The sequence below is a fragment of the Ylistrum balloti genome, unplaced genomic scaffold (assembly GCF_031769215.1).
Source record: "Ylistrum balloti isolate Yb309-2 unplaced genomic scaffold, AGI_CSIRO_Ybal_v1 Utg369642, whole genome shotgun sequence".
NCBI classification, from domain to species: Eukaryota; Metazoa; Mollusca; class Bivalvia; order Pectinida; family Pectinidae; genus Ylistrum; species Ylistrum balloti.
The window spans coordinates 151,500-176,857 of NW_026781902.1; the positions used below are offsets into that span (position 1 = coordinate 151,500).

A 25,358-nucleotide genomic window follows, 5' to 3' on the forward strand; every position below is an offset into this window, starting at 1 on the left:
AGTTGTGTACAGGGTGATGTTCTATGAACAGTTTTTAGGACCAGACTTTTAAATTGATCAATTTGTCTTGGTTTTGCTGAATTGTCTGTTTGAGTTGTCTGAACAATTTGACATCTACACTACCTAATAAGGTGTTATTTTGATTTCAGATAAGGAAGATCTGTGAACTATTGATTCGTTGATTATACTGACCAACAGACGACATCAGTCACCGCCAGCCATCTTAGACAGACTTTTGTGTGGATTATCTGGGATTATAAATCTTGTTGTAAGTAAGTATAATGATTGCCCTTTACCCTAATTTAAATGTATACCTAACAATTTTCTTGTTAAAGAATATTGACCAATTGTACCACAGATACTGAAGCTACATCTGTTACCTAGACCAAGGTATAAAGGTGGTACCTAGACAGATATCTGTACTTTGACAGGAAGGGTAAAGGTGATACAGAGACAGATACCTATGCTTTGCGAGGAAGTGTAAATTTAAAGGTAATATTACCAGTAGACATATACATAGGAACATGTAAAGGTGATACCTAGACAGAAATCTGTACTTTGACAGGAAATGTAAAGGCGATACCAAGACAGATACCTGTACTTTGACAGGAAGTGTAAAGGTGGTACAGAGACTGGTATCTGTACTTTGACAGGAAGTGTAAAGGTGATACCTAGACAGATACCTGTACTTTGACAGGAAGTGTAAAGGTGATACCTAGACAGATATCTGTACTTTGACAGGAAATGTAAAGGCGATACCTAGACAGATACCTGTACTTTGACAGGAAGTGTAAAGGTGATACCTAGACAGATATCTGTACTTTGACAGGAAGTGTAAAGGTGATACCTAGACAGATACCTGTACTTTGACAGGAAGTGTAAAGGTGATACAGAGACAGATATCTGTACTTTGACAGGAAGTGTAAAGGTGATACCTAGACAGATACCTGTACTTTGACAGGAAGTGTAAAGGTGATACCTAGACAGATATCTGTACTTTGACAGGAAGTGTAAAGGTGATACCTAGACAGATATCTGTACTTTGACAAGAAGTATAAAGGTGATACCTAGACAGATATCTGTACTTTGACAGGAAGTGTAAAGGTGATACCTAGACAGATACCTGTACTTTGACAGGAAGTGTAAAGGTGATATCTAGACAGATATCTGTACTTTGACAGGAAGTGTAAAGGTGATACCTAGACAGATATCTGAACTTTGACAGGAAGTGTAAAGATGATATCTAGACAGATTTCTGTACTTTGACAGGAAGTGTAAAGGTGATACCTAGACAGATATCTGAACTTTGACAGGAAGTGTAAAGATGATATCTAGACATATTTCTGTACTTTGACAGGAAGTGTAAAGGTGATACCTAGACAGATATCTGTACTTTGACAGGAAGTGTAAAGGTGATACCACTACCTACAGACTATAGGTGTGTTTATAAAGATATGAATGTTGACAGATGTAGGTTGACAAGATGTGTTTAGGTGATGTCACTAGTTTCCACCTGTATGTAGGTTGACAGGGTGTGTTAAGGTGATGTCACCAGTATACACCTGTATGTAGGTTGACAGGATGTGTTAAGGTGATGTCACCACTATACACCTGTATGTAGGTTGACAGGATGTGTTAAGATGATGTCACCACTATACACCTGTATGTACATAGACAGGATGTGTTAAGGTGATGTCACCACTATACACCTGTATGTACATAGACAGGATGTGTTAAGGTGATGTCACCACTTTACACCTGTATGTAGGTTGACAGGATGTGTTAAGATGATGTCACCACTATACACCTGTATGTACATAGACAGGATGTGTTAAGGTCTTCCTGAAAGAATAAAAAATAGTGATGTAAACCAAGGATACCAGTACACCAGTGGAGATATTGGTACCAAGTTTTTTACCAGTACACAGTATCAGTGTGACATCAAGGTACACAGTATCAGTGTGACATCAAGGTACACAGTATCAGTGTGACATCAAGGTACACAGTATCAGTGTGACATCAAGGTACACAGTATCAGTGTGACATCAAGGTACACAGTATCAGTTTGACATCAGGGTACACAGTATCAGTGTGACATAAAGGTACACAGTATCAGTTTGACATCAGGGTACACAGTATCAGTGTGACATAAAGGTACACAGTATCAGTGTGACATCAGCGTACACAGTTTCAGTGTGACATTAAGGTACACATAATCAGTGTGACATCAGGGTACACAGTATTAGTGTGACATCAGTGTACACAGTATTAGTGTGACATCAGGGTACACAGTATCAGTGTGACATCAGTGTACACAGTTTCAGTGTGACATCAGTGTACACAGTATCAGTGTGACATCAGGGTACACAGTATCAGTGTGACATCAGTGTACACAGTATCAGTGTGACATCAGGGTACAAAGTATCAGTGTGACATCAAGGTACACAGTTTCAGTGTAACATTAGAGTACACATTATCAGTGTGACATCAGGGTACACAATATCAGTGTGACATCAAGGTACACAGTATCAGTGTGACATCAAGGTAAACAGTATCAGTTTGACATCAAGATACACGGTATCAGTGTGACATCAAGGTAACCAGTATCAGTGTGACATCAAGGTACACAGTATTAGTGTGACATTAGGGTACAAAATATCAGTGTGACATCAAGGTACACAGTATCAGTGTGACATCAAGGTAAACAGTATCAGTTTGACATCAAGATACACGGTATCATTGTGACATCAGGGTAAACAGTATCAGTGTGACATCAGGGTACAAAATATCAGTGTGACATCAAGGTACACAGTATCAGTGTGACATCGGGTACACAATATCAGTGTGACATCAAGGTACACAGTATCAGTGTGACATCAAGGTAAACAGTATCAGTTTGACATCAAGATACACGGTATCAGTGTGACATCAAGGTAACCAGTATCAGTGTGACATCAAGGTACACAGTATCAGTGTGACATCAAGGTACACAGTATCAGTGTGACATCAAGGTACACAGTATCAGTGTGACATCAAGGTACACAGTATCAGTGTGACATCAAGATACAAAGTATCAATGTGACATCAGGGTACACAGTATCAGTGTGACATCAAGGTACACAGTATCAGTGTGACATCAAGGTACACAGTATCAGTTTGACATCACGGTACACAGTATCAGTGTGACATCAAGGTACACAGTATCAGTATGACATCAGCGTACACGGTTTCAGTGTGACATCAAGGTACACAGTATCAGAGTGACATCAGGGTACAAAGTATCAGTGTGGCATCAAGGTAGAAAGTATCAATGTGACATCAAGGTACAAAGTATCAATGTGACATCAGGGTACACAGTATCAGTGTGACATCAGAGTACACAGTATCTGTGTGACATCATGGTACATAGTATCAGTGTGGCATCAGAGTACACAGTATCTGTGTGACATCAAGGTACATAGTATCAGTGTGGCATCGTTGTAGCTGTTTGGAACTGCTGCCTTTCCTCTGATGTTAATCTGTGTTATAATGTTATATAGACATGCAGAAAAGTAAAATGACAATTTATTTCTGTGTGGAAAGTGATTTCTGTCTACAAAAGTACAAAATCTAATGATATTGGTGACGATCTGAGGTAAGCTGTACTTCTTAAGTAGATATACACATCATGATTTTGGATCATTAACTGTTAAACTAGATATTCGCAAAATAGAGCTGGAGAATTAGGGAATTTGGTGAGATAATCAGGACTATCTATCTCATTGTGAAACATCTTGATCTTCAATCCAAAATGCAGCTTTGGCAAAAACTAGAATACAATTATGTAAATTACGTTTACAAAACCAACATGCTATCTGTTTTAATAAGTAACTTAAGACCGCATGTAATAGCATACAGGAGCTGGTAGGGGACAGGTTTTTACGACTTTTTTACAGAATATTGTGTGAACAAAAGAATATGTTTTACAATTTTTTTTTAAGGTCTATGTGGTAAATACATCAGATAGAAAATATTTCAAAACTTTTTTAATTTGTTATATAATTCGTGATTTCTGTTCAAGTATAAGGAAGCTGTATCTGACAGTGAACTACTGTCACTCTGTGCTGTAAAGTGATCTATTTTCTGTCTTTGATCTTCATTGTTCTCTTTAGCTTGCTTTGTTTCAGATGTGTCCTAATGCTTTTTATTACCATATAGATCTTCACTATTGATTTACACGTGAGCACAGTATTCCTTTGTTAAGAACTCTTTGATTTCCTTATTTGCACTGCATGTAGGCATGATCATACCGACCTTGACAAGGTGAGGCTTTAAAGTTACAAGTGCAAGGTCAAAAGAGTAAAGCTCAGGTATCCATTAAAGTCAGGCTCTATTGGCAAGATTTGGGGGTCATTTAGAGTGAATCTTGAAAGTTCGAAATATAGGTTCATATAAGAGAGGTTCTAGAGCAAAAAAAGGAGGTTCTGGAACTCAAGTATGGGCTCATGAAAAGGGTCTATTAAAAGGAGGGTCTAGAGTCTAGAAATATGGGCTCATTAATGTGATGTTTTAGAGCTCAGAAGTATGGTTTCATTAAAAGGAGGCTCTAGAGCTCAGAATATGGGTTCATTTAAGTGACACACCTAATGCCCAGAAGTATGAGTCCATCAAGTGAGGCTGCAGAGCCCATAGCCTGGGCTCATCAAAGTGAAGCACCAAATGCAAGTGCCCAGAAATGTGAGTCCTTTAAGTGAGGCTTTAGTGCCTAGAAGTCTTGAGTTCATTAAATTCAGGCACCTAAGGGCTAAGAAGTGTGAGTCCATTAAGTGAGGCTGTAGATCACAGAAGTATGGGCTCATTAAAGTATGGGTTTTATTAATGTGAAATATTATAGCCTAGATTTGCAGACTCAAAAGAGTTTGGAAATAGAGGCACGTTAAAGTGAAGATCTGTGGTTGAAAATAGTTAGTTCATTAAGTAAATTTGTATATCTGAAAAGTATGAGTATGACATTATATATATATATACAGAATTCCTAGTGACTGAATTCTTACTGACAGTATTACTGCTGACAGAATTCCTGTAGACAGTATTACTGCTGACAGGATTCCTATAGACAGTATTACTGCTGACAGGATTCCCATAGACAGTACTACTGCTGACAGGATTCCCATAGACAGTATTACTGCTGACAGAATTCCCATAGACAATATTACTGCTGACAGAATTCCTATAGACAGTACTACTGCTGACAGGATTCCCATAGACAGTATTACTGCTGACAGGATTCCCATAGACAGTATTACTGCTGACAGAATTCCTATAGACAGTACTACTGCTGACAGGATTCCCATAGACAGTATTACTGCTGACAGGATTCCCATAGACAATATTACTGCTGACAGAATTCCTATAGACAGTACTACTGCTGACAGGATTCCCATAGACAGTATTACTGCTGACAGGATTCCTATAGACAGTACTACTGCTGACAGGATTCCCATAGACAGTACTACTGCTGACAGGATTCCCATAGACAGTATTACTGCTGACAGGATTCCCATAGACAGTATTACTGCTGACAGGATTCCCGTAGACAGTATTACTGCTGACAGGATTCCCGTAGACAGTATTACTGCTGACAGAATTCCTTTAGACAGTATTACAGCTGACAGGATTCCTATAGACAGTATTACTGCTGACAGAATTCCTATAGACAGTATTACTGCTGACAGGATTCCTATAGACAGTATTACTGCTGACAGGATTCCCATAGACAGTATTACTGCTGACAGAATTCCTATAGACAGTATTACTGCTGACAGGATTCCCATAGACAGTATTACTGCTGACACAATTCCCATAGACAGTATTACTGCTGACAGGATTCAAATAGACAGTATTACTGCTGACAGAATTCCCATAGACAGTATTACTGCTGACAGGATTCCCATAGACAGTATTACTGCTGACAGGATTCCCATAGACAGTATTACTGCTGACAGGATTCCCGTAGACAGTATTACAGCTGACAGGATTCCTATAAACAGTATTACTGCTGACAGAATTCCTATAGACAGTATTACAGCTGACAGGATTCCTATAGACAGTATTACTGCTGACAGGATTCCTATAGACAGTCAGTATTACTGCTGACAGGATTCCTATAGACAGTATTACTGCTGACAGGATTCCTATAGACAGTATTACTGCTGACAGAATTCCTGTAGACAGTATTACTGCTGTCAGAATTCCTTTAGACAGTATTCCTATAAACAGTATCACTGCCGACAGGATTCCTATAGACAGTATTACTGCTGACAGGATTCCTATAGACAGTATTACTGCTGACAGGATTCCTATAGACAGTATTACTGCTGTCAGAATTCCTTTAGACAGGATTCCTATAAACAGTATTACTGCTGACAGGATTCCTATAGACAGTATTACTGCTGACAGGATTCCTATAGACAGTATTACTGCTGACAGAATTCCTATAGACAGTATTACTGCTGACAGGATTCCTATAGACAGTATTACTGCTGACAGGATTCCTATAGACAGTATTACTGCTGACAGAATTCCTATAGACAGTATTACTGCTGACAGGATTCCTATAGACAGGATTACTGCTGACAGGATTCCTATAGACAGTATTACTGCTGACAGGATTCCTATAGACAGTATTACTGCTGACAGAATTCCTATAGACAGTATTACTGCTGACAGAATTCCTATAGACAGGATTACTGCTGACAGAATTCCTATAGACAGTATTACTGCTGACAGGATTCCCATAGACAGTATTACTGCTGACAGGATTCCCATAGACAGTATTACTGCTGACAGGATTCCTATAGACAGGATTACTGCTGACAGAATTTCTACTGACAGGATTCCTGTCAACAAAATTCAGCTGACATAATTCCTGCTGTTATTAATCTAGCTAACACTATTCCTACTAATAGAAGTCTTACTGACAGTATTCCTGCTGAAAAAAATTCCTTTTGAGATAATTCCAGAATTCCTACTGAGAAAATTCCTGCTTACAGAATTTCTGCTGAGAGAATCCCTGCCAACAGAATTCTTACTTACAGAATTCCAGCATATGGAATTCTGCTAACACAATTCTTGCTAACAGGATTCTACTGGCAGAAGTCCAGTTTTCATTGTTCCTGCTGATAGTATTCCTGCTGATCAAATTTTGCTAAGAAAATTCTGATGATAGAATTCCTGCAGTATACCTAAAGACAGAATTCTGCTGACAGATTGTTTACTGACAGAATTCCCTCCAACAAAATTATGCTGACAGGTTGCCCGCTGAAAGAATTCCTGCTGACCGAATTGCTGTTGACAGAATTCTGCTGACATTGCTATAGTGTCAAGTAAGCTTTTAATTATGTTAAAGAAAGAGATTAAAGAATAAGATACAACAGTTATGTAATAAGAGATTAAAAGATGAGATCCTACAGTTATGTAATAAGAGATTAAGTCAGGATGGTTTCCTTAATATCCTCTATCTTAAGTGTGTTAGTTTAACTAATCATTGGGGATTGGAAAAAATCAAGATATATAACAACATGAAATGTGACGGCTTCTGTACATATAGATTCATGGCAATCTCTGATTAAGAAAATAGCCTCATGACATGACGTATGAAATGTACCGTTGTACTTTATTGAAAAGCTCTATGCACACTTAATGTCCCATGTCTAATGAGACGAGTCCTGTGTATTATCTGTGTATTGGAAACTTCAAAGTGTGGAGGTATTTCTTAATTATCATCTAGATATTTATTGACACACAGAAAATATGTCACATTGAAAAATTAGATTAGCTACCAATCAGACCAACTTCATGGAGAACTATGAGTAGGAAAAAGCAGTGATGAAAGATTCAGCAGCTGAAGTCTGAAAAGACGCCTTATTTTTTTATAACTTATAATTAGGTTATCGTAAACCTGTGGTCAGTTTAAATAAGCAGGTAGTTCAAATGAGATTTTTTTCAATAAGGATAGTAATTTTCCACCTTATTGATATTTGAACCCTTTCCTCTTTTTGTTTCACCTACAATTCAAATTGTTCAAACATATAGCAAGATTGGTCCTTCAACATATAAAAGGTCGTTAGGGCCTAACTATATTGATAGGGACATATTTGTTGCAATAATCACTCCATGTGGTCACTCGTCACATTTCATTTCAGAATATTTTATTGATATCAATAATCAATAGGATTAGACAGCAGGCTAGAGCCTGTACAAGTCTTCTCCCAAGACAACATGGTGGTCACATCAGTGGTAAACACATACATGTCACTTAATTAACATTGATTAAGTGAGTCTTTTTCATGCTGTTACATCAGGTGACACAAATTTAAGGCCCCAACTCTGCATCACAAGCAATCGGTATACAGAGCATGGAATGTATGGATGTGTATTGTCAAAGAGTAACTAGTTTCACTTCACGTCTTGATTATAGTATTCCTATTCATTACATCAAATAAATAATTGAAGGACTCAAAAATATGCCTAATAAATACAACAGAGAAAATATAAACTCATATTAATCTGTAGCCATATGTCTTAATCCACACCCAGCATACTGATATTCCAATGCCAACTGCTGCTAATACCCAAGCAAACATGCTTTTAAATGAAACCTGCAGTTTCTTAATAGTCAATTAACACTTAAGTGTTTCAAAAGATCAACATTTTTTTCCAAACATTTAGCCATGACTATTGGTAGTTTCTTGCATCACAATATTAAGGAGGTTTCAAACACTTGTCCAAGATTTTGGGCGATGTCAGCAGATAGCAATAATTCAAACTGTTATTTTTTTCACATGCAATGTTTTATATCATTTGAACAGGTTCAACAATATTTAATTCATTTTTTAGGACTGACAGAAAGCTTACCGTATACTTGTTTGAGATGAAAATGTTTCTCTGGTTTACAGTATAATAAAATATGACTCAAACTCCTGTCTGAAGATGAAACTGTAATTTTCTGTTGAACAGCTGGACCTAGCTTTAATATAATATCTTGTTGTACAGCTGGACCAAGCTTAAATGTAGTGTTTTGTTGTACAGCTGGACCAACCTTAAATGTAATGTTTTGTTGTACAGCTGGACCAACCTTAAATGTAATGTTTTGTTGTACAGCTGGACCAAGCTTTGATATTATACTTTGATGTAAAGCTGGACAAAGCTGAACTATTAATGTTGTGTTGTACATCTGCACCAAGCTTAACTATAATGTTCTGTTGTAAATCTGCACCAAGCTTAACTATTATGTTCTGTTGTACAGCTGGAGCAGAGTAAGATGCTTGACTACCTCCAGGACTAAACCCTGACCTTGTGCCACGCCCATTTACTGCCTGTGCCAATAATCGCCCAGAGAGTGACACACCCACCAGTCTTAGCCATGGCGACGTCTCCCCAGAACAGTGAGTAATATATTCTTACATCACAGGGTTTCATCAATATGTTGCCAAAAGTCAGTGACTCAAAATAAATTAAATTAATTTTAATGTTGTGTATGCTACACCAAATTGTGCTATTTATCAGCATGACTAATAAAAATGTATATGAGTGAGTGTGGTCAGTGGAATGATGTTGACAACACTACACACCAGACATATGTGTTGATTATTTGTTTGATGCAAAGCTTTACAATATTACTTCAACATACAGAAATAATTACCTACCTGTTAGTTTTCGAAAAGTTATGGTATATATAGTAAGGACCATTTTTTCCAGATTATAAGCTGCAAGTTTTTTCCTTGTGAGCTGAATGTGCAGCTTATATTCCAGTGCAGCTTATATGTGGACGGGAAAATGACAGCAGAATGAAAAATAATTTTCAAAAAATTGTAGGGAGCGTATCGTTACCAATATGAGCTATTACTGCATTTATTAGGTCTCATGGTGACCTATTTCGTCCATAAACAATTTAACTTTTTCGACTTCTTCTCAAAAATCCCTGAACTGATTTCACTGAAATTTTGCAGAAACTTTCCTGGGCCTAAGATGAAACAAAATAGTGAATTATATGATCCAAACCCATTAGGGGCCTGAGAGGTGGGGCTAAAAGGGTCAAATTTATTCAAATTTCAAAAATGGAAGCATCTTAAGGTGGCCCCAGGGCATCACATTTACCTATGGGGGAAGGGGGGTAAATTAGCTATTGTTCATGTAGGAAAAATAGATTTTTGAGTAGAACTTGTTTAATTTCCATTGGAAATATTTCAAACTTGGTTAGAATTATGAGTGACAGATGATGGCATGGTGGTATGCCCATATTGATCCTAGTTGACCCCCAAGAGCTGATGGCTGGGGCCAAAAGGGTTCAAATTGACTTAAAATTCAAAAATCTTCTTCTCAACAACCAGGTAAGGTAGAATCAAATGCTCTCCTAGGATGGAAGAGTCTTAAGGTGCTTTAATTACCAAAATATAACATTTCTTCTTTGAGAGGAGGTTAACTTTACTATAATTTTTATAGAAAAACTGAATTTTTGAGCATAACGTTGTTTATTTCCCTCTGAAAATAACTTTGTAAGAATTATTTGTATAGGATGACAGTTTTGATGGTATACATCTATTGACACTTGCTTACTCTCATCAATGTCACAATTTCTTTTTCATTACACTTAAAAGCTACTTTCTCTTTAACCTTTATACTCCATATTGCTTATCTCAGGTGACCATCTTGTTATGAATATCTGCCCGCCACATGTTTGTGACTGAAACGGATTGTGTAGAACTGTCACTTATAATCCTATACAGGATGATTTGAAAATTGAAATGAAAATAATGTTGTCCTGGATTTAATGAATCATACCTTATAATATGGATCCCAATAACATTAAATGCACTACCATCTTGGTATGGAAATCTTAAGACAAGCAATGTAGTTTTTCTTTAGTAATTACCAATGTTATGAATATATCTCTGTAAGTAAATGTAATATGATAATACCAACATCAGGTGTAAATCTTAACAACATCCCGTCATTAGAATAATGTACATTAAGTGTGCTTTTATAATCTGTGTCCATTAAGTGTGCTTTTATAATCTGTGTCTGTGATTCATGAAAAGTATTTGAAGATGTACTTTGAATTGAAAATCTGTATGGAACCTGAGTTGTCATGCATATATAACATTAACTGAACTATTACAGTTACTTACTGCGGGAGCTTATTTAGATACTTCTTAAGTACAAAGTATTATAGAAGTTCTAGAGAGGCACACTTAAGCATTAAGACAGAGCATGACTGGGGATTCTGAGGACAGACGTGATCAGTTTTCACTTTTTTTGGATATAACATTTCATGGTAGTCAGTGATGCATACATGTAGGAACAGTTTGATGTGTGTCACATCCAGATTTACTGATCGTTTGGATTTACCAGGAAAAACGTCTCAGATGGAAAAAAACTCTCACTATGTGTGTTTGATTTGAGAGATTGAAGTTTTTTTCAGGTTTTACAAATCATGGTTTTCTCCTAATCCATGACTTAGCGCTATGTTTTAAGGCACCAAGAATCAAAAAAAAAAAAAAAAACCACATTGGGTTGTGATCTCTACAGAAACAAATTAGGAGACATTATCTAACAGAGAATCAAGTCCATGATTGACTGACGGATTACAGCCTGATCGTTGTTGTCGTGTTATCAGATCACTGTAAAAGATCACTTTTACTTTACCAAGCCTTATCCTACCAAGTAACTCAATCTGCAATTTCCTCAGCTAGGACTTGCAAATAATTATGAAACTTGGCACGCAAAATTTTTCAAAGAAATCGCCTTGGTAACAGCATTTGTTCAACCAAATGATCGGTCTAGTGTAGATTTGTATGCAAGTGGAAATATGCATTTTAAATTTCAGAATTCAGCTGGTAAAACTATTCGCCTTTTTGTGATACCTATTATTGATTTGTGTTGGTGAGTAAGGATGAAGCTGTGGGGACTGAATGGGTTATTATTCAAAGTGTTTAAACTATTGTGGATATATATATCAGCCCTCAAATTTTGTATGGGACTCATTAGTTTATATTGAACAGTCATGCTATTATTTTGAGATAGGTGTAATATGACCTGATAAGGAACTATGTTCTACTTGATATTGTTTCGGCAAAAATGGGGAAGAAAACGTCTCACACGTGTGATATTCACATTCTGTGACCAGGTACTTTCTACTTGATTCAATAATATGTTGCCATTGGTTGGATCCTGACCACTTGGAGGTAGTTGATATCCAGAATTGACCTATTTATTTTTAGAAACAAGAGGTTTATGAACTGTTATGATAACCTGGTCATTTCACTACGATTGTTACGGTACATTATATAGAAAAACATGATTTTGTATATATCTTACTTTAAACTTTAGTTGATGATGTGGTTAATAGAACAAGATATTGACTTCGTCATAAAGACAATAATAATCGCTTACTTTAAAAAAAATACAATGTTCTGAATATGAAAGCAACTTAACATACAAATATGTAATGATTGATGTAGGAGAAAATTGTTGCTGATAATATTGATAGTTTTAATATTTTATCATATGAATTCTTTGAAATCTTTCAGAATTCTTTATTTTTTCAATTTTCTTTTCAATAGGAAGTATAGTGATAATAACGCATCATTTCTGCAAGTTGTCTTGAGTATGTCTGGTGTAAAATCTAGAAAAATTCATTTTCTGTCCAGCAATGCTAAACCTTAGGCTTGTTTGGGATATACAATCAGTTTTAAATAAATTCTGAGAAATATGATGACAAACACTGTCTGATAGTATAATGTTCAAATCACTGTTCTAATCATTTATTACTGTACATGGATGGTAGAGAGCAATGTTCAGTTCAGATCGTGAAGATATCACTTATATAGTGTAGAATTCATAACAATAGCTCTCAAACCGTTCAAATAACATGGAAGTGGGAGACGCATTTCCTATTAAACTTGAGTAACTGTGATGTTTTATTACGAGGCTTTGTTTCTATCAGTAAATTCTGTGGCGATGAAGATGATATGTAGCCCAGTCTCACAAGACAATGTGAATACAGTGTAAAATTACATTATAGTTGACAGATATTGAACTATCAGTATCAGTTTAAAATTTCTGTCTCGCTTTTCTATAGAAACACGTAAATCATCTTCTATAAGTCTGCATACTGAAGGTTATACTAATACTGAAAGTTTGAGGAGTGGTTTTTGGTAAAGTCAAGACAGTACGGAGGTTAGGAGAATCAAGATATTTGTGAAGTTAAGAGAATGGATCACTATATTTGCAGTTATTTGTAGAGTTGGGAAAATTGAAATATTTGGGGACTTTGAAGAACTTAGATATTTGTGATATTTAAAGTATTTAGGTATTTGAGGAATTTGGAGAATTGAGATATTTGTAGAATTTATACTGTAGCTGGTATATGATATTTTGACTATCAAATATTTGAGAAATCTTTAACGTATATCTGTATTAAACATTGGTAAATGTTCTTTCATAAATTTGTTTTTTATGATAAAGTTTGAAGTGCTGGTAGTCTAGAGCTGTGGTTTTGTCTTCAAAATTTTCCAGAGCGATGTTTTGTGTGGTTGCCATTGATAGCAGGTTGTTGGTCACCCCACAGAAGACTACAATACCTTGGTATTCCTCTCATGTCTGTCTGCGCAGTATCTTCTGGGACCAACAACATGGCAGCAGAGTTCAGTCTGATCAGATCATGGACAATTTGTAGTGATCCAGCCATTGTCAGTGTATTCCCACTTTGAATATATTGAATATTTTATAATTAATTATTCACCTCATGTGTTGATATCTGTCCCAGTGTCACTGTGAAGCAAATCTCTCTTATCTTTGAATCTATAAACTACAGATATAATTATCTACTGTGATGATAATATCTTTGACCAGCTGGATCTCTACAAAATTTTGGCTGTTTTTTTGAGGGGTTGTGATTGTGTATCTAGCATTGTATATACAAGGGTTCAGGAGGATCACTATTGGTGTTACAGAACCGTCTTGAATAAAATAATACAAGACAGAAAATGTGCAAATCCTGAAGCCAGATTTCCAATATTGTTTTGCTTTCCTCTGCAGCTTATTGTCAATGCATTGATATAAACATATGGGTCATCATTAAAACACAAAAAGTTTGTTGTCAAGAAGCAAATAATTTCTAATTAATATTTTAGCACCTGATGGTATCCAGAACAATTTCAACAAAGTGATATTTTGAGCCTGGTAGTGTCCAGAACAATGTCTACAAATGGTTATAGTTTTGAACCTGATGGTGTCTGGAACAATTTCAACAAAGTGATATATTTGAACAAATGTTCATTGCAATTTCTACAATTTGTTATTTTGGAATTTGGTTTTGATCAGGACAATGTTTATAAACCAATATTTTTTAACCTGATATCCAGAACAATTTCTTCAAATTTTTAGTTTTTATCTAGTTGATGTCCTGAATAATTTCTTCAAAACAATATTTTTGAAAGTGCAGATTATTCTGACTTTTAGACAAGTTGGAGTCTTGATATAAAACACGAGCCTTTTATGGTGTCTCTCACCATATATATGTCACACTCTTTTCCCCTGATGTGATGTAAATGCGATGTCTGAGTTATATTTACTATGTGTAATAATTTACTACTTGGCATGCATCCCAAGACAAGAACTTACATGTTGATGTTGATGGTATAATGTAACCAAGGTTCTGGAATTGTTTTAACATTGTTTTTGACTCCAGAGAATTTTGTTTACCAGAAAAATCAAAATTGTTGGTAGTTTTCTAAATAGGTTCAAACTAAGATATTGGTTATGCATTGAGTAAATCTCCTATGAAATTTTTTTTTCATTTCACCTACAGTTCTAAACTTTTTGTTTCACTACAATGAAGAATTACAAGCGAGACTAAAGTATGGTTTGGGTATCAGCTGTTGGTCCATGTGAAAGAAATTAAACAGTTTCTCAGAAAGTTCTGAATACTGCTGCATTGTCTAGTCATAGAATTGAATGTTTTTATCACATGTGTTCAGATTTTGAATACTTTGAATCAATTTTAAGAAAAAGCAAGAGGTTTGAATGGATTCTAAAAATGGGCAAGTACTATTAACAAATAAAAGATAGATAAATAGGTGTATTTTTGGCAGATTTAACTTAAATATTAAAAGTGTATATCAGAAACATGCTGCATTTACCAAATATATATATATCTTCCATTTCACTGATTTAGGAACAAAACATGTTTTCACCTTTGAGTCTGACTTGTAATGGTGTAAGGTAGATGCTGATAGACTACAGAAAAAGGAAAGTATCAGTGTCTGGATTGTTGATTAAATTTAGCGATATTAGATGCGTAGATGGTGTGTTTTATACAGTTGTAGGGAATGGATCAATGAGAGACGATCAGGTGCTCTATATTGACATCTGATGTTTGCTACAAAACTGTCTACAAGCTTCATTACGCCTCATTGACGTGTTGGCATTAGATTTTTTGCGGCATTCCATTACTAATGATTGCAAAACATTATGTAAATGATACTTTAGAATACCAAACATGTATAACCTTTTCCCTCGTGATTGTGTTAAAAGTTGATTGTAGCAAAATGGTATGATGATTACAGGCAGTCTTTTGTGAATTCAAAATATTACTATCTAAATTGAAAAAATTACATAAAAAGATATTTCAGTTGTAAGTAGGTCAAATTAGCTCTGTAGCTTTGTTCTTTTATGATTTTTGTCTTAAATTTGAAATGATCTCTGTTCATACCATGCTGTTAATTCCAAATCTTTTTCCTATTGTTTATTGGCCCACCATTATCTGGTGGTGGGCTATTTACTTGCCCAATATCCATGGTCAGTCATCTGTCTATCCGAATGTAAGCAATTTCTGTTATCGGTATTTCTTACAAAGCACTAGATGGATCTCTCAAATTTCATTTGTAGGTTTCCCATTGTCCTTAGTTGTGCTCATTAAAAGGTTTTTTTTAAAATTTTGTATAATTCAAAGTAAAAACAGGAAAGAAGAGAAAGGAAAAGGTACTGATGAGGACCAAACAATTGGGGGTGTTGTGGCATCTCCTGTTGATAAATCTGATTATTACCTCATTGTTTCCATATCTATAGATAGATATTTTATTTCCTTAATGTATGTCTTGGAGAGGTTTCCCTTGAATTCAGTTTCAGTTTTGTTTCCTACTGAAAAAATGACTTCCCTAAGTCAAGTGTGAGGCTGTAGTGTGGACCTGATTAATTGTAATAATGTAATGATACCTATTTGATGGAGTTGTGGAGGCAGTAGATGTAATCCTGTACTGATAGGTAGGAATATCAAATTGCCATCTCCTCCCACTGTGGTACAGATAAAATATTCATCACAAGTCATAAAAGGAATCTATATATATATATATACTTAGAAAGACAGGTAAAATCTATATTGATCAGGTGCAGAATCTGGATCATTTATGGAAACCAACCTACTGTAGCTAGGAATTTTCAATAAGACAAGTCAGCAGGCGTTATCATGTGTAACCCTATATATATATATGATATTAGAAGTCCAGGTGTTTTAGTGTCTCAGCTTGAACTCAAAGATCTGACCCTAGTTCACCCTGACAATACTTTACACCAGAGAACAAACTTTTGATTGGTAACACTCATGGTGCTGAGGAGAATTCAGTACTCTGTCAACGTTTTGTTTTATTGGGGTGCCATTGAGTACATGACTTATTTACTATTTTCACATAGGATCAAATTCAATTTGCTGTCTGTCAGTTTCAGGATGTGGCTGGTATTGTAACTGAATCATAAGTTATTAGACAAGTATTATACAAGGACCAAACAAATACAGGTAGAACAATGCTACAGGTAAAAGACAGGTGCTTTGTTATTACCTTAGAAATACAGGCAGATCATTGCCTTAAGTAACTAGACAGGTATTGCATAAGGACTGAACAAATACAGGTAGTTGTTCCAAGTAACAAGACAGGTGTTGTATTAAGACCAAATAAATACAGGTAGTTGTTCCAAGTAACAAGACAGGTGTTGTATTAGGACCTAACAAATACAGGTAATTGCTCCAAGTAACAAGACAGGTTTTGTATTAGGACCTAACAAATACAGGTAGTTGTTCCAAGTAACTAGACAGGTGTTTTACAAGGACAACTAGACAGGTGTTTTCCTAGGACAACTAGACAGGTGTTTTACTGGGACAGTTACACTTTTGAAACAGATATATCGTAGATAACAACCATCAGTTTTTAATGATGAGGATATGTTGAATAAACAAGAATAAATTACAGGAAGTAATGCCATAAAAATTTTTGTCATCATTGCCTCGAGACCCGACTCCATCTAAAGAAGCTGTCTTAAGAATGTTAGAGTTATTCCCCTTGCAACAGTTAACATATCAATGGTACAAAGATTCTGGACTTATATGTTTTTTTTGTAATTGTGGATTAAAATGATGAAAATAATAACAGAAATAAGGTAAAAAATATTAAGATCACAGGTCAATTAGTTCCATATTTGTGTACCTCTGTATCATATGTACCCAGTTCAATCTATTGAATCTCTATGTGATTGTAGTAAAGATGTAGACAGAGTTATTTCCCCTACATCAATAAATAAGTGATGGCTCTATAGTTGTGATGATGCAGTATCCATGGTCATCGAGACTTCTTAAGTTAAAGTCTTGACCTCTTAACAAAATACAAATTGTAACAAGGTCACTTACAAACATGAAAAGGTACCAAGGCAAGCATAAATAACAGCTTCACGGTTCATCTGAATTACTTAGACATCATGTCAATGATATTCTGTTCTTAAAAATGTTGTCAAATGAGGTCCTCAAATTGTTATAAATATAGGAAGAATTTAGGCCCGATTAGAGGAAACTTGTATAAATTTTAAAAATCCCACAAATGAAGTTGCTGGATTACGAATTGATAATTCCTCAAATGATATATGTTAAAATGATTGAAGACGAATTGTGTACGGATGATATGAAGAGAGATTGTGTACGGTAATGGATGAAGTATTCATTCTCCTATCTACAGGTCATCTGAATTTCTAACCCAATCTCAGATCATTTTTGCTGATTATGATACAATTAACGTAGTCTAGTCTACTTATCTGTTCAGGAACATTGTTCAACATAGCCTACAACAATAGAATTATTGAGATAGGAACTAGGTTCTGCTGGTGGACTGGAATTGAATTGATTCATATATTGGTGTTGCTTGTTAAAAATTTCTTTTTGTAGAGGGTCATAGTGGCCTAGTGGTTAAGGCTGTCTGAATCGCTATCATTTAATCAATTGTTAAAAAAATAAAGAATGTATCATAGTGAAACAGTTCTGTATCGAGATGAGGGGTTGTGTGGAAAATCTCAAACACCTGAACAGAAATCCTACATTTAGTTGCCATTATAGACTATGGCCTTTAATGTAGGCTGTCACAGAGAAAGAGAAATAAAATAATTTAATAATCATCAGATTAATTTGTCTTGCTATTTGTCATGAATGACATTTCCGGTGAAAGTAGCTGGTGAGTCGGGATTGGAAATCACACACTGGCATTACCTGTTACACAAGTGTTGCACTGATTATGGCTTTGTATTTTTACTTTTTGTTTCTTAACACTATTTATCTAATTAAATTGCTGCTTTATGTGCAAACTCTCTATTATAATTATTGACATTGATTTCATTATTTGTAGCAAATATTCCTATTTGTTTCATCAGTTTTAAAACAGTATTTGTGGCTGTATTCTACAGTTGATGTGTTATACTGTATCTAGGTGAGAAATCAGCTGTTATATTATTGTATTTGTAAATAAAACCCATTGAATGAAGATAATCACTTTGGTGGATTTTTCCCTATACTACAGGGATGGTTTGCTGTCTTTAGACTGCTTGCCATTGATAACTGTTTTGTCTGAGTGTAGGTGAATAATGTGTTTCAGTATATCAGATCTGTAAAAATATATATTTTATTAGCATTGCTGTAATTTTAACACCTGTCCTGAAATATCCAATAAAACTGTTCTTTATAACTGCCAATGGAATACCATGCTTGAAAGTGGCCACAGATGAAACGGCTGGCTGTGAACATCTAAAAATTGGTCTAAGTGTGAACATCAGTCTGTAAAGAAGTGTATTCCTCACCCTTAACTTTATATTTGGAGGCCAGGGAAGGCAAGCGTGGGAAAATGTTTGAAGACCACAAGGAAGTGTGGCCATTTTGTTGAGAAAATGTATTAACTTGTTTGTTTTATTTATTGTTGACTATATTTATGAGGCTGCAGGTCTACAACAAGTGTCTATCAGACTCGCTAACCTGAGACAAAAATGGTTCTAGTCCATGCAGTATAAGCTAATGTAGGCAAATCCTTTTTGTTGAATGCATTCTGATCATATGTGCATTTGATAATGTTAATATGACACCCATACTTAAAAAATGTTGTCTGTCCATTCATCTGTCTTGTCGTTAGTCTGTCTGTCCATCTGTTCGTCTGTCCATGTTTTTCATTAGACGTGGCCTCATACTTGAAAAAGAAATTTGTCTGTTTATGTTAGGTGTGACTCCAAACTTGAAAATAAGTTGTCTGTCCATCTGTCTGTTTATGTTAGGTGTGACTCCGAACTTGAAAATCACTTGGTCGTCCATCTGTCTGTTATTATGGACACACTATGAAAAAATTGAAAATCACTTGGTCGTCCATCTGTCTGTTATTATGGACACACTATGAAAAAATTCTAAGGAAGTGTTGAAAATAGTGTACATTTCTCACCGATTATCATAGACCAATGCCTGATTAAGGTATGGTTTCCTGTTGAGTTATTGGCCCTTACAATGTATTCAGTTTATCATTCCATACTTGTCCCATTCCGTAAAGATTTCAATGAGCCTTAGTATTCCAAGCACCTGATTGGTATCAATCTGCATAACTTATCTTGTTTAAGCTACATTTTAGAGGAAACCCATCTGTAAAATTTCATTGTTGGCTTAAAATTTCACAACTTGATTGTAGCCATTTTATATCAGGATTTTCTTCTGCAACAAGATCAGACATATATACATGTATTCTGGAAGATTGTATGAATATGGTGATCAGGTGTGTCTTGAGAGCTGAAAATGTAATTCATTTCTACAATAGGTGTCCATTTGTTAGGATTCAATGAGAAGTCTGCTAAGTACTGATAAGGAATTCTATTGTGTATGTGGAATCCAGTCTTATAATGATACATATAACAAGTTATATCCTAAATTCAAAGTCTACATCTGTGGTCTACATCACACATCACCACAGCTTTCATAGTGGCCATCATAACCTGTTACTACAGCTTTTTTGGTGATTTCCGTCACATTTTACCACATCTCTGACAGTGGTCTCCATAACCTGTTCCCACACATTTGACAGTGGCTCATTAACCAGTCACCACATCTTTGTCAGTGGTGTTGGTCACCTGCCTCCCACAGCTTTTTCAGTTGTCACCGTCCCCTGTCACCACAGCTTTGTCAGTTGTCACCGTCCCCTGTCACCACAGTTTTGTCAGTTGTCACCGTCCCCTGTCACCATAGCTTTGTCAGTTGTCACCATCCCCTGTCACCACAGCTTTGTCAGTTGTCACCGTCCCCTGTCACCACAGCTTTGTCAGTTGTCACCATCCCCTGTCACCATAGCTTTGTCAGTTGTCACCATCCCCTGTCACCACAGCTTTGTCAGTTGTCACCATCCCCTGTCACCACAGCTTTGTCAGTTGTCACCATCCCCTGTCACTGCAGATTTGTCAGTTGTCACCATCCCCTGTCACTGCAGATTTGTCAGTTATCACCATCCCCTGTCACCACAGCTTTGTCAGTTGTTACCATCCCCTGTCACCGCAGCTTTGTCAGTTGTCACCATCCCCTGTCACCATAGCTTTGTCAGTTGTTACCATCCCCTGTCACTGCAGCTTTGTCAGTTGTCACCATCCCCTGTCACCACAGCTTTGTAAGTTGTCACCATCCCCTGTCACCATAGCTTTGTCAGTTGTCACCATCCCCTGTCACCACAGCTTTGTCAGTTGTCACCATCCCCTTTTCACTACAGCTTTGTCAGTGGTCACTGTCCCCAATCACCACTCCTTTGTAACTGGTTGGGGTCACCATATCTTTGTCAGTGGACACTGTCCCCAATCACCACTCCTTTGTAACTGGTTGGGGTCACCATATCTTTATCAGTGGTCACTGTCCCCAATCACCACTCCTTTGTAACTGGTTGGGGTCACCATAACTTTGTCAGTGGACACTGTCCCCGATCACCACTCCTTTGTGACTGGTTGTGGTCACTTGTCACTGTAGTTCTGCCCACAGATTGTCTAGACATAACGGAGATAGAGATAGGAACTGATCAAACCACTAAGTCTGCAGACCATAGGATGTATTGTTTGAAGTCACATTTTAGAAATCTGGATCTTTGTTGGTCGTAAAATCAGTAAAACCTGTAACAAGTACAGCGACTAATGAAGTTTATTTTGGAAATTTGTCATATTTATGGGTTTTTATGTAGCAGGCTTTCCTTTTCATGGTGTTGTTTTGCTGTTCTATAGATATATGGGTGTATATATATAAAATTATATTTTATTTAATCTACATCGTCATGGTAACCAAGATATCAGATTCTGCCTCCCTGTAATGAACATTTACCAAGGAATGGCTTGTAAATTTGCTTTACTGAATATGCAAATATAATTCTGACAACGATTCTAACCAATTTTCCTTGTTGACAAATGGCTACACAAAATGGCAGGCTTGAATTAACTCTCATCAGTGATATATAACTGGTGTGAAGAATTGTGATGATCTTGACCGGCTCATGCATACCAAGTATGGTTAGATTTCAAACATAAAGCTTGTGTGAAGATGACTGAGATCAATGATTTTGACCAGTTCATATAATTGTATGGCTGTTGTGAAGAATTGTGATGATCTTGTCCGGCTCATGCATACCAAATATTTTTTTTATTCATAGAGATAATTAAGAAGTATACAATAACTTTAAAAATCATATATTTTTATGGGTCTCAAATTTTGTGGTGTTCCAAAAATGTACATTGTCATTGAGACTTGATTTTGGCTATAGATTAGTCTCTCAAAAATCTTCTCGTACTATGATCCTTGTCAACTTTTATCTCATTTAGTCTTAATTATTATCAGATATCTCATTTAGTCTTAATTATTATCAGATATCTCATTTAGTCTTAATCCTTATCAGATATCTCATTTAGTCTTAATTATTATCAGATATCTCATTTAGTCTTAATCCTTATCAGATATCTCATTTAGTCTTAATTATTATCAGATATCGCATTTAGTCTTAATTATTATCAGATATCTCATTTAGTCTTAATCCTTATCAGATATCTCATTTAGTCTTAATTATTATCAGATATCTCATTTAGTCTTAATCATCAGATATCTCATTTAGTCTTAATCCTTATCAGATATCTCATTTAGTCTTAATCCTTATCAGATATCTCATTTAGTCTTAATTATTATCAGGTATCTCATTTAGTCTTAATCATTATCAGATATCTCATTTAGTCTTAATCCTTATCAGATATCTCATTTAGTCTTAATCCTTATCAGATATCTCATTTAGTCTTAATTATTATCAGGTATCTCATTTAGTCTTAATCCTTATCAGATATCTCATTTAGTCTTAATTATTATCAGATATCTCATTTAGTCTTAATCCTTATCAGATATCTCATTTAGTCTTAATCATTATCAGATATCTCATTTAGTCTTAATTATTATCAGATATCTCATTTAGTCTTAATCATTATCAGATATCTCATTTAGTCTTAATTATTATCAGATATCTCATTTAGTCTTAATCCTTATCAGATATCTCATTTAGTCTTAATTATTATCAGATATCGCATTTAGTCTTAATTATTATCAGATATCTCATTTAGTCTTAATCCTTATCAGATATCTCATTTAGTCTTAATTATTATCAGATATCTCATTTAGTCTTAATCATCAGATATCTCATTTAGTCTTAATCCTTATCAGATATCTCATTTAGTCTTAATCCTTATCAGATATCTCATTTAGTCTTAATTATTATCAGGTATCTCATTTAGTCTTAATCATTATCAGATATCTCATTTAGTCTTAATCCTTATCAGATATCTCATTTAGTCTTAATTATTATCAGGTATCTCATTTAGTCTTAATCCTTATCAGATATCTCATTTAGTCTTAATTATTATCAGATATCTCATTTAGTCTTAATCCTTATCAGATATCTCATTTAGTCTTAATCCTTATCAGATATCTCATTTAGTCTTAATCCTTATCAGATATCTCATTTAGTCTTAATTATTATCAGATATCTCATTTAGTCTTAATCATTATCAGATATCTCATTTAGTCTTAATCATTATCAGATATCTCATTTAGTCTTAATCATTATCAGGTATCTCCAATTTTTATATAGGATAGTGTGCTGTATTTCTAAGCTGACGCTGCAAGGATCTGAAGCTCCTAGTAAAGGTACATTTGATCAGATGTTGTAGACAAAGTGATTGATATGTAAGGTAATGTAATTTTCTGTAGAGGATAACAGTTTGTGAATGCCATTATCTTTGATATGTTAATACTTCCAAACCCATAAATTGGGAGAAAGGTGCTGTTCCTCAACCTTAATGATGATTGGATAGTTTCTCCTGTATGGAAATCTATTAGGGAACAAAATTAAAGTTTGTTATATCATAGAAATTAGATTTTGTTACAATATTAAAAGAATTTGGGATTGTTGTAGTGTAAGATTTAACTAATGTTATATCAGACAGCATTGTTAATTTATTGCTATCTTAAATGAGTTAGCTATTGTTATATCAAAAGGGTTAGCTTTTGACAAATTAAAAAGTCGGGATGCTGATCTTAGGCTTGTGTTGTTCTGATATAAGGGTTATCAAATTTGATCATATGAATGGCCTTGACTAACTTTCAAGGTTACAGAGGTCAAATGTGTTAAAATTTTCCAAAATTTTTTCTCAATAACCAAAAAAGGTCCAGGTTGCTGATATTGGACTTGTAGCACAAAGAGAAAAGGGCTACCAAATTTGTTCAAATGAGCCAACTTTCAAGGTTGCAGGAGTCAAATGTGAAAAAATCTTTTAACAACTTCTTCTTAAGAACCAAGAGGCCTGGGGTCATAATATTTTAGCCAGTAACATGCTGGGATGAAGGGCTACCTCATTTGTGTGAATTGATGACCCTGACATACTTTCAGGGTCATTGGAGTCAATTGTGATAAGGTCTTTAAAAGACTTATTATCAATTTAAAATGATGATGACAGATGGCAGTTTGCTGGTAAGAAATGGTGGGTGAGATTGACCCCAGTGGTTGATGGATGGGGCCAAAAAGAATATATATGTAATTGACTGAAATTTCAAAAAAATTCTTCTCAATCCGAAGAGATAATAGAATCAACTACTTGAATGGTCTTAAGGTGCTTTACACAAGTTGTGAATTTTATAACCCTACATTTCAGTGGGGGAGGTGGTTAACTTAACTTTATTTCATACTTGTGTTAGGAATTCTTATAAGATTTGTTTTATTGCCATTGTATGGAAATAATACAAACTTGGTCAGAATTATCAGTGTGCTTTACCTAAATTGTGAACTTCATAAACCTTTACTACAATAAAAATTTACCACAGTTTGTGTAGGAAAATCATGTTCTTAAGCGTCATTGATTAAATTGCCATAATGGCAATGATTTTAACTTGGTTAGAATTATTTTTATGGGATGCAGATATAATGACATTTACTGATGGGCGGGCCCAAAATTGGTCAAATTAACTGAAATATTTTATAACTCAGATGACAGCTGTTGGTCCCGTGGGCTTCTGCTTTTGTAATACTATAGTAGGTACGTATTGTTTCACTATAAGAAGTAACTGTTATTGTATTATTTAAGACTTAGCATGGGTAATTGAATCCATTTGCTAGAGACAGAAGGAAGGAAAATTCTGTCTCAATATCTCTTTCTAGTGTGTATTATAGAGTAGAAATGCATGCAATACAATCGTTACAACATCTCTATCTTAATGATGTAAAATGTATTCAGTACACAAATCTCAAGTCATTTTTTAAGATCAACCTACAAACAAGGAAACAAGCAGCTATTTACAATGAAGAATGTAGAGAGAATTGTACCTGATTCAAGGTCAGATGTGTAAAGTTGAGTGGCTTTAAGTGCCATCGATACATCATTGTATAACTACCAAATCAACAGTAATGGAGGCTTGTAATATTTCTCTGTTGGTTTACACACTCACGGTTTTAGAGAATTGTTTGTATCAAGATTGACTA

The 25,358-nt window shown here is 35.2% G+C and overlaps 1 protein-coding gene across 3 annotated transcripts in view; it reads left to right on the forward strand.

The window, feature by feature from the left end:
- LOC132554822 (protein Fe65 homolog) overlaps positions 1-25,358 on the forward strand; it is a 139,223-nt gene that overhangs the window by 18,273 nt on the left and 95,592 nt on the right. For 2 of the 3 annotated variants that reach the window (XM_060219158.1, XM_060219141.1), the window contains exons 2-3: positions 150-268; positions 9,287-9,425. In XM_060219158.1, the coding sequence (XP_060075141.1) occupies positions 9,404-9,425 (22 nt within the window). In that variant the 5' untranslated portion in view covers positions 150-268; positions 9,287-9,403. Of the gene's footprint in view, positions 1-149; positions 273-9,286; positions 9,426-25,358 lie in introns of all 3 variants that reach the window. The other variant, XM_060219150.1, reaches the window with a different exon arrangement.